This window comes from Myotis brandtii, unplaced genomic scaffold, assembly GCF_000412655.1.
Source record: "Myotis brandtii unplaced genomic scaffold, ASM41265v1 scaffold624, whole genome shotgun sequence".
Classification (NCBI taxonomy): Eukaryota; Metazoa; Chordata; class Mammalia; order Chiroptera; family Vespertilionidae; genus Myotis; species Myotis brandtii.
The window spans coordinates 878,091-888,895 of NW_005370385.1; the positions used below are offsets into that span (position 1 = coordinate 878,091).

The 10,805-nt window shown below is 38.7% G+C and overlaps 1 protein-coding gene across 1 annotated transcript in view; it reads right to left on the bottom strand.

The window, feature by feature from the left end:
• Positions 1-264: 264 nt before the first annotated feature.
• Positions 265-10,805, bottom strand: part of GALNTL5 (polypeptide N-acetylgalactosaminyltransferase-like 5) — a 19,233-nt gene continuing 8,692 nt past the window's right edge. Inside the window, exons 6-8 of the mRNA XM_005880076.1 lie at positions 8,733-8,850; positions 5,113-5,262; positions 265-1,241 (exon numbers count right to left, since the gene is read on the bottom strand). Coding sequence (XP_005880138.1) covers positions 1,071-1,241; positions 5,113-5,262; positions 8,733-8,850 — 439 coding nt within the window. The 3' untranslated portion in view covers positions 265-1,070. The remainder of the gene's footprint in view (positions 1,242-5,112; positions 5,263-8,732; positions 8,851-10,805) is intronic.

Below are 10,805 nucleotides of genomic sequence, written 5' to 3' on the forward strand. Positions count from 1 at the left end.
CCTATGAACCAGGAGGTCACGGTTGGATCCCTGGTCAGGGCACATGCCCAGATTGCGGGCTTGATCCCCAGTAGGGGGCGTGCAGGAGGCAGCCGATTAATGATTCTCTCTCATCATTGATGTTTTTAATAAAGATATTAGTTAAAAAAACAGTTTATGTCTTCTCCAGCATAGGCTATGTTTAGTGGTCCTGCCCTAAGTCTCCCCCTCTCCTTTTTACTCCTTTCAATGTATTCCTTCACTTATTTTCTCATTCTCTTTGTCTTTGTGAATTAAATATACTTCACTTTCCCAGCCACCTGCACCAGGGTGAATGCAACAAACATCCCCTCCATCGGAGAAAAGTACTTTAGGCATCTGGGAGTGTGTTCACACAGGACAGACTTGGAACCTAGCTGCCTCTTCCCCGATCTCACCTAAACAGTTCTCAAGTCAGAACAGAGATTATCAACAGGGCCCGTAATTGAAGAAATGTTAGGAGAGCTATAGGCCAGAGTTATAGGAGAAGAGACATGAAAAAGGCAAAATCAGAAGTGGGGCAAGTAGGGGTGTCTCCAAGTGACAGGACGGATGGGAACAAATGGGAGCTGGACCAGGACACCCAGGCAAATGGACTGGACATCAGAAGCTCAGGAATCCAACTAAGCAAGGTGCCAATGCCATTATCGATGTTGGCAGCAAGAAAGGAGTTGAACCAAAGTGGGTATTACCAACCAAGGGTCTCTGTGAGTATCTCTCTGAGAAGACCACTGGGTCAGCCCATCTTTCTGGAGTAGGAATAGAGTTAGCAAAGGCTCCAAAGGCGACCAGGACCAAGTGAGTTTAGCAAACAATTGGAGAGAATTATGTGATAGAGTCTCAGCTAATTGACAGCGTGCACTTCCAATGTTCAAGGTCTTGCCACCCCAGAAATTTAGTGGCAAATGAGTTACAAGGTCTTAAGGACTATCACGAAAGGAGCAAGGACAGTTCTGTTGTAGGCCACTCTGGCTGTATTTCATATAATGTCACGATGTTCCAAACTCGTGCTCTTCTCTATGTTGAAGGCCGAGGGGACTTTTTAACCTTCATTAATGAAAATTATTTGCTTTCATTTCAAGAGATGTCTCCAGTTCTGGGAAGACAGTATCCAGATACCACTGAAATGACTTGCAGCCCAATCGTCTCCTTAATTCAACACGCTCACTAATGTTTCCATAGCGGATGGATTTCAGATCAGGTCTTCGTAAGAAAAACTGCTCCTACATGGAAATAAAGAGTTTCATTAAACCAAGCCAATCTCTGGTCATCAAATCATGACATCACAAGAACTTTAAAAAAAATTTTTAAAAATACCTTCTAACTTCCTCTGTATAGGGACACACACACAATCTGGGACTTACCCCACACGTATGCACAATATGTGCTATGATGGACCATGGCAGAGGTAGGGTATATCCCCTCTCTCTGACTCTCTCAGTGATACTGAAGGACAAAAATCCCTCACTGCCCCTTTCCAATCAGTACTTCCTTGGGTTCAGAAATGGGGACGATGTGGTAGCTAAGGGCAAATAGACTCTGGAGGAAGACAACTGGGTTTAAATGTTGGTCGGTTCTGCTACTTATTAACTAGGTAACCTTGGCCCTTACCCTCATGAGGTTGTTGTGAGACTGAACACTTTAATACACGCAAAGCCCTGGGGAGATGAAAGCTAGCACATAGCCTCACGTCAGTATCGGCCACTATTATTACCACACCTGTTAGTCTTTTACGCTCTCTGAAGGAAGCACCAAGGATGAATATCTAATGCACTCAACCTGCTTCATATTAAAAGTAGTATTCTAAGTAGACCAAAGCCTCCTTATATTTTCATCTGTGTATTCCCAGTGCCCAGCATACAGTATAGTAATATTGTTGAATGAGAGGAACTTGCTTATTTAAATTAGCATATTATGGGCATGCCATGTTGGATTCTCCCAGGGACTCTTGGCCACTGGAGGTCTTTGCCATCTTCTCTTGTCACTGCCTAGTTAGTTCCCCAGGCTGGTTGATGCATGGGGTGAGTGAACCTAAGGGTGCGGGAGGGGTGTCATCATTTTGGAGTGAAAACAGAGAAGATCTTAGGCAGTATCTCCCTGTTTGAAGCCTTCTCTTATCCAATGTCACTCACTAAGGTTTCCAGTGTGCTGTGTCATACAGTCCCGTGAGTATGCCAAACATCATATTCTTTTTAAGTTAGATAAACTTTTTGTCACTATATCTTCTGTGATATTCAGTAAACTCATTCCTAGCTGTGTTCAAGTCGACTATTTAAATCTGTGATCAGAGTTCACAGAAAAGAAATCAACAATCATAGCACATAGTTACCAAGAAACTATAAGCAGTATAATTTAGAGATTACTTCAGGGGTAGAACTCTGGGCTTAGAAAGCTTACATTTTACTTCATACTTTTCAGTACTAAGTGCCTTTTTAGAATGAATTATGTTTTACTTTTTAAAAAATGATTTTTTAAAAATCAGGAAATATAATACATGCAAAAAGTTCATAAAACATGAATGTGCAACATAATGGATTATTGAAAAATCAACGTTGGTAATGCTGACTAGATCAAGAAATAGAACATAACTCGCATCCCAGAAGCCCCTGGCCTCCCCCTTCCTGGTTGGCATCCTTTCTCTTAGTTTTCAATGCCTTCTTGATTATGGAGTCACTTCTTTGCTTTTCTTTCTAGTTTTGGTATCTAAATATGCATATATAGATTATACGGTTTAATTTTACCAATTTTAAGTTATAGAAAAATACACTATATTTTACTGTATTTGGCTGCTTTTGTTCTCCATTATGTCTTTAAGATTTACCTATACTGTTGTATCTACTGTTGGTTAATTTCCGCTACCATAGCAATTAAATATATCACATTTATCCATTCTACTGTTGATGAGTATTTGTGCTGTATTCATTTGAGGCTAATAAACAGTGCTGTTTATAAACATTCTTATTATGTGTTCTGGTGCACAAAAGCATGCATTTCTGTAGACTGGAACTGTTGGATCATGGGATATTCATATCTTTTACTTAATATTGCCCAACTGTTTTCTAAAGTGAGCATGTGATAACAAGCACTCCCACCATCCGTGTCTGAGGATTCCTGATGCTTGCTAACACTTGGTCCTGTCAGATTTTAAATGATAAATATCTCCCTGAATTGTTGTTTTTAATCCTCACCCGAGGAAATGTTCTTCATTGATTTTAGAGAGAGAGGAAGGGAGAGGGAGAGAGAGAGAAATATCAATGTGAGAGAGAAACATCTATCAGTTGCCTCCCATACACACCCCAACCAGGGATAGAACCCACAACCTGGGCATGTGCCCCGACTGGGAATTGAATCCGTAATCTTTCAGTGTATGGAATAATGCTCCAACCACTGAACCACACTGGCCAGGGCTCTGCCTGAGGTTTTAATTCACATTGCCCTGATTGCTAAAGAAATTGAGTATTATTACTTTTATAACTTTAAATAATAAATTAAAGAAATATTAGATCAAGACCAGGGCATATAATATCACAGAGAGATTCTTACACATTTCTACCCATGTATCTGAAGGGAAGTCTTGGTGAGGTTACTGTCCATGCCTGTTGTGCAGGGATTCTGGATGAACGACTTTTGAATTGAAATGGAGCCACACTACAGTTCTCTGTACGTGCACCCATTTAGGTCCTGGCAGAGGCTTAAACTTGGGGACATGCACACATGAAGGGGCTTGGCTTTGGTATAAAAAAAAAAATCTTTGTGTTTTTTGTTGTTGTTGTTGTTTTTGTATAGAAATATTTGACTGTTTATAGAAAAGATGAAGGAGATCTACATGGCCCTGACCCAGTGGTTCAGTCAGTTGGAGCATCATCCCATACACCAAAAGGTTGCAATTTCTATTCCGGAGCAGGGTACATACGGGAGGCAACCAGTCAATGTTTCTCTCTCACATCAATGTTTCTCTTCTTTTCTCTTTCCCTTCTTCCCTCTATAAAATCAATAAAAACATATCCTTGGGTGAGGATTGAAAAAACAAACACAAAAGACTTGCATAGTCCCCAGATCAGCAGCAGCCACATAATTGGGAACTTAGTCATGGGAGAAGAGATCTAAGAGTTGCCTGTGCGGAAGGGAGCAGGAAGAGGTATTTGCTTCAGAGGGGGAGTCCTTGCGGGGGAAGGGGCCAAAAGACCTAAGCTAAACAAACAAACATATATCTACACTAATAAGAGAAACATGCAAATTGGTGTCACTCTGCTACGCCCACCAGCCAATCAGGATGAGTATGCAAATTAACCCAACAAAGATGGCAGTTAATTTGCATATAAAGGTGTAGAGTGAAGACTGAAGACTCTACCCGAGCGAAGACTGAAGACAACTGAAGACTGAAGAAGCTTGGCTTCTCTGCTGCGGCCAGAGTGGAGAAGCCTCAAGGCTTGCCTTCTCTGCTGCGGTTGGAGCGAAGGCCTGGGTCCTGGGTGCCAGAGGAAAACTGGTGCTGGCAGTCAGGGGAAGGAAGGCCTATTGCAGGAATCTCTTCATGCAATGGGCCTCCAGTATATATATAAAAGCCTAATATGCAAAATGTCCCCTTGGGAGTTCGACCGGGAGACTGGGAGTTCAATCACTCGCTATGATGTGTGCTGACCATCAGGGGGCAGCACAGAATGAAGGAAGGCCCTGGCTGGAAGCTGGGGAAGGGAGGCCCCCACCAGCAACCAGAATAAAGGCCCTGGCCAGCAGCCAGAAGGCCCCAATTGGCCCTGATCACCGGCCAGGCCTAGGGACCCTACCTGTGCATGAATTTCGTGCACCAGGCCTCTAGTAAATAAATAAAATACTCCTTGTGTTGGTTGATTCCCTTCTGAGAAACTCGAGTTTCCCTAGAAATTAAAAGTCAGGTGCAAGTGTAGCAGCTTCAAATGAACAATTGAGAACAAGGTCTGGAGATGAGTGGCTGAGCGGTGGGAGGGCTACCGCTAACTTAAGGAAAACAGAGGAAAGAACAAAACTTGCTGTCTGGAAAGGCAGTAGAAGACTTCTTCAGAGCAAGTCCCACTGTGTATGTTCATCTGTTCAAAGCACAGACATATCCTTTACCTTGTATTCATCCAGCCAGACGTGTACCAGTCTGAGGTTGTTATATCTCAGGGCTTTGAGAACTTGGGTTACATTTTTGAAAATATGTCTATCAACATGTCCTACTCGAGAACAGGGCAGTATAAAGAGCTGGCCTCCACACATCCAGATCTAGACATAAGAAAAACAGAAAACATAATCATGTGTGTTTGCTAATAACAGGCAACTAGTGATTTTTTTTTACAAACATAACATTAGCTCATGTTTATTAAGTTTCTTATTTCATTCAATCTTCACAACAACCCTATAATGTAGATATTGTGTTATCCCCCATTTTACAGATGGAGAAACTAATACAGAGATTGGTTAAGCACTTTGTCCAGTGACACAGGGCTGGTAAGTAGCAGAGTACAGGATTCAAATGCAGGAAACCCAGCCCCATCACCAGCATTCTGAATACTAGGTGATTCTGCTTCTCTTATATATGACCAGTTCTGAGGCTGATTATGTGTGAAGAGTGGCATGACAAATTTGTCTTAAAATATTCTCCACAATGGAATAATATTCAGCTGTAAAAAAGAAGGATCTCTTACACTTTGACACAGCATGGAGGGACCTGGAGAGTATTGTGCTAAGTGAAATAAGTCAGTCAGAGAACGGTAAGTATCACATGATCTCACCCATATGTGGAATCTAATGAACAAAATTAACTGATGAACAAAGTAGATCCAGAGACATGGAGACATGCAATAGACTGATGGATCTCAGAGGGAAGGTGTGTGTGTGGGGGGAGGGGGGGTGGCAGGAAGAGATTAACCAAAGAACTTATATGCATTTATGCATAACTCATGGACACAGACAATAGTGTCGTAGGCCTGGGGAGGGGGGATGCAGAGTGGAGGGATCAAAAGGGGGAAAAGGGGGACATATATAATACTTTGAACAATAAAGATACCTTTAAAAAGTTAATATTCTCATATTCTCACCCAGCTGGCATGGCTCAGTGGTTGAGCATCGACCTATGAACCAGGAGGTCACAGTTCAATTCCCGATCAGGGCACATGCCCGGGTTGTGGGCTAGATCCCCAGTGTGGGGTGTGCAGGAGGCAGCTGATCAATGATTTTCTCTCATCATTGATGTTTCTCTCTCTCTCTCCCTCTCCTTTCCTCTCTGAAATCAATAAAAATACATGAAAAAATGATATTCTCAAACAATATAAGAAAATATTACACTATGTTAACACCGGCGTGGCTTCACAGGGTGTGAAGTGGCAGAGGTCAGCCCTGAGGCCAACGAGGTGCAAAGACAGAGTTGACAAGAACAGTCTTGGGAACACTCACGTTAAAGAGATGCACAGAGGAGGATCTCCCGTGGAGGAAACCGAGCACCACCAGGCCATGGGAGGGGAACCAGAAATGCTGTCCTAAAAGCCAAGAAAACTTCTGGAAAAGACTGGTCTATAGTGCCAAGTGCTGCAGGAACCTCAAGTCTAGAGAAGACCAAAAGCCACCCACTAGGGACATCTATAGTAAGCTGGTGACAATTCCTGGGATGAGGTCACAAGATGCTGAAGGCCCATGGTTTACTGGATTGAAGAGGAAGCAAGAAATGAAGAAGTATACGCAGGCATAGACTATCTTTTCTCAGGAGAGACAAGGTTACTTCTCTGGGTTAGAGACCACTGCTAGTGTCACGATGGCGCTTTAGCTATTTGTTCATTTTTCGTTTGTGTATGCAAAACCCAAGGATACCTACAGGATAGGAAGGGGCCATTAGGAATGGGTTGGTTGAAAATATCAAAGCAAGGAGAGTTAATACATTTGAATAATAAGTTAGCGGTTCTTCACTATATGGAGGGAATATAGAGCCAAAAAAAGGAATATACTTACTTTTCAAATATGAATGTATCATTCACAAAATTGATTTTAGGGGGAAAGTCCATATACTGTATTCTCAGAGCAATGTAATGAAAAGGAATGATCAACCAGACAAATAAAAGTGGCAAAGGCATGGGTGTTATAAAACACTGGCTGATCAGAAGGGAAGACACGAGTGGGAACAATCAATGAAAATAATAAACTAACAGGATGCTGCCAATAAGGGCTTGGAAGAAAATATACTGCTCTAGATATTCCTATATTCATAATAAAGTGCCTGAAGGTTTATGAAATAAGTCTGCACTTAAAATAGCTTTTAAAACAAGTGAATGAAGTAACCAGCCAAAAGAAGGAAGAGGAAGGTAAAATCCAAAACAGAAAAAAATCGTTGGAAAAAAAACACGGAAAAGAAATATAGTAAACAATTAGTACATGCTAAGATAACATGAAATTCAAAGTGTGATCTCTGCAGATGACTTCATCAAGTATAAAGAACAGATGGCAAAATTTAAACTGGAATGGTAGTGGCTCTCACTTATTAATCAACTCATGTAAATTCATCAATTAAGCTGTTTGCTCCACACCAACTTTTTTGGTTGGGCAAAAAGACAAGATAGAGAAAAGTGAGGGGATATGTGAAGAGGAGTAATAGTGAGCTCACAGCTTAGTCTTTGATGTACCGGTCCATTATAAAAATCTCTTAGCATTCGGTCAGAAACAAATACGTATGATAAACATACAATAAATGTTTGAATAGTACCTTATATATTTTTTAGACTCTCTCTCTAGGAATATCTACTTTGTACTTTATTCTCTACCCCAGTTATTTCATTCAATCTCACAAAATTCTGAGAATGGCATTAATATTTATTCCTACTTAACAGGCGAGGAAACTGAGACTAGAAAAATTAATGACTTGCCAAGGACCTTTCAGTGGTAGAGCCAGGACTAATTCTCAGGTCTAATAGCACAGGATTTTTTAAAAGTTGAATCTATTTTTAATAATTGAGATATAATTCACACGCTACAAGAAATCACTCTTTTAAAGGATGGACTTTCATGATTTTCAGTATTTCTTCAAGATTGTGCCACCATTGCCATTAATTCCAGAACATTTGTACCTTCCTTAAAGAGACTTGGCACCCACTAGCACTCAGACTCCTTCCTCCAGCCCCTGGCAACCATGAATCTACTTTCTGTTTTAATGGATTCACTTATTCTAGCCACTTCATATGAATGGACTCATAGATATAAGTGGCTTTGTGACTGGCTCCTTCCACTTACCATAATGTTCTTAAGTTTCATCTGTGTGGTAGCAAGTACCCAGGATTCAAGAGTTAGGAGACAACTCAGACACCCTCTCATTTTACAGCTGGAGAAACTAAGACCAAAGATAGTTTATATATTTAGTGGCATCCAGGTCCCCTACCTCCTCATCCTGTGTTATTTCCACCACACTATAACTACGAAGACAATGAGTAGAATAAAAAAGAGATTCCACAATAGATTGAAATAGTCTATTAATTTGATATGCCATACACTGGAAATAACATATGGTAGGAAAGTCTGATATTTTATGAAATGTTTTCAATTTTCTGCAAGGAGTCCCACAAATTATATATTTCATGGGATACCAGAATGATACCAGATACTCATGTAGAAAAATGGCGTAATTGCCACAGCAGATTACATGACTTAAAGTTTGATTTCACTTTGTATGTACAAAGGTAACTATTAAAAAAATCCCACAAAATCTGAATTACCCTTAGTGAAAGTTCCAAATTTTCTGCTCCCCAGAGGTTCATATCCTTGTCGTACTGTCCAATCTCATTAAAATAATGCCGACTTATAGCAAAAATTCCTCCAGACATTGCGGGGGACCTAAAAAGAACACAAGTATTAAGTTGATTCTACAGACTCAGTTAGTATGGATTTGTGCCAAAATTATATTGAATATTAATGATAATACAGTTAAAAACTAGAAAACAACCATATTAACTAATGTCCAAATTTTTAAACATACATTTAAGTATGTAAAATTACTATGTTAAAATCATAACTACCAAAAAGTAGGCAGTAACATTTACTTAGCTCTTACCAAATTATGCAAGCAATATACAGGGTAGGGTAACAGGAGGTTTACAGTTGTTCATATGGAAAATAATATACTAATCAATAATAATACAAGAATAAACTCTGTGTTTCATAGCGCAGAACTGTAAACTTAATATTGCCCCACCTATGTTCTAAATGTTGTCTTGGTCAGCGGGAAAATTATCCTTAGACTGCGAGTTTCCTATGGGGATGAAGACTGAATTGGGTAGTTGAGTTCAGAAATTCCCCTCACTAAGGGCATTAAGGGCAATACTGACTTCAGGGAAAAACGATCACATTATAAAGCATTTTTTTTCTTTTGTCCATCAAAGCAGGACCCATTAATACCAAACTAAATAGTTTGAAAGAAATTACATGGGCCCGGCCGGCTTGCCTCAGTGGTTGAGCGTCGACCTATGAACCAGGAGGTCACGGTTCGATTCCCTATCAGGGCACATGCCTGGATTGCAGGCTTGATCCCCAGTGTAGGGCGTGCAGGAGGCAGCTGATCAATGATTCTCTCTCATTATTGATGTTTCTGTCTCTCTCTCCCTCTCTCAAATTAATAAAAATATTTTTAAAAAGAAAGTATTTACATGTTCATTCATTCATTCATTCAAAAAACTACCTATTTAAAAAAAACTATCTATTAAGCAGCTTTAACATGTTAGGGATAAATTAGTGAGTCAACAGGCGAAGGTGAGAGTAGGGATACCAGATAGAGGTTGCTGCAGTGGTCCCAGAGAAAGACGGTGGAATCTTGGATAAGGGTATAGCAAAGAAGGTGGTGAGATGTGGTCAAATTCGTTTTTCTTTTCTTTTCTTTTCTTTTCTTTTCTTTTCTTTTCTTTTCTTTTCTTTTCTTTTCTTTTCTTTTCTTTTCTTTTCTTTTCTTTTCTTTTCTTTTCTTTTCTTTTCTTTTCTTTTCTTTTCTTTTCTTTTCTTTTCTTTTCTTTTCTTTTCTTTTCTTTTCTTTTCTTTTCTTTTCTTTTCTTTTCTTTTCTTTTCTTTTCTTTTCTTTTCTTTTCTTTTCTTTTCTTTTCTTTTCTTTTCTTTTCTTTTCTTTTCTTTTCTTTTCTTTTCTTTTCTTTTCTTTTCTTTTCTTTTCTTTTCTTTTCTTTTCTTTTCTTTTCTTTTCTTTTCTTTTCTTTTCTTTTCTTTTCTTTTCTTTTCTTTTCTTTTCTTTTCTTTTCTTTTCTTTTCTTTTCTTTTCTTTTCTTTTCTTTTCTTTTCTTTTCTTTTCTTTTCTTTTCTTTTCTTTTCTTTTCTTTTCTTTTCTTTTCTTTTCTTTTCTTTTCTTTTCTTTTCTTTTCTTTTCTTTTCTTTTCTTTTCTTTTCTTTTCTTTTCTTTTCTTTTCTTTTCTTTTCTTTTCTTTTCTTTTCTTTTCTTTTCTTTTCTTTTCTTTTCTTTTCTTTTCTTTTCTTTTCTTTTCTTTTCTTTTCTTTTCTTTTCTTTTCTTTTCTTTTCTTTTCTTTTCTTTTCTTTTCTTTTCTTTTCTTTTCTTTTCTTTTCTTTTCTTTTCTTTTCTTTTCTTTTCTTTTCTTTTCTTTTCTTTTCTTTTCTTTTCTTTTCTTTTCTTTTCTTTTCTTTTCTTTTCTTTTCTTTTCTTTTCTTTTCTTTTCTTTTCTTTTCTTTTCTTTTCTTTTCTTTTCTTTTCTTTTCTTTTCTTTTCTTTTCTTTTCTTTTCTTTTCTTTTCTTTTCTTTTCTTTTCTTTTCTTTTCTTTTCTTTTCTTTTCTTTT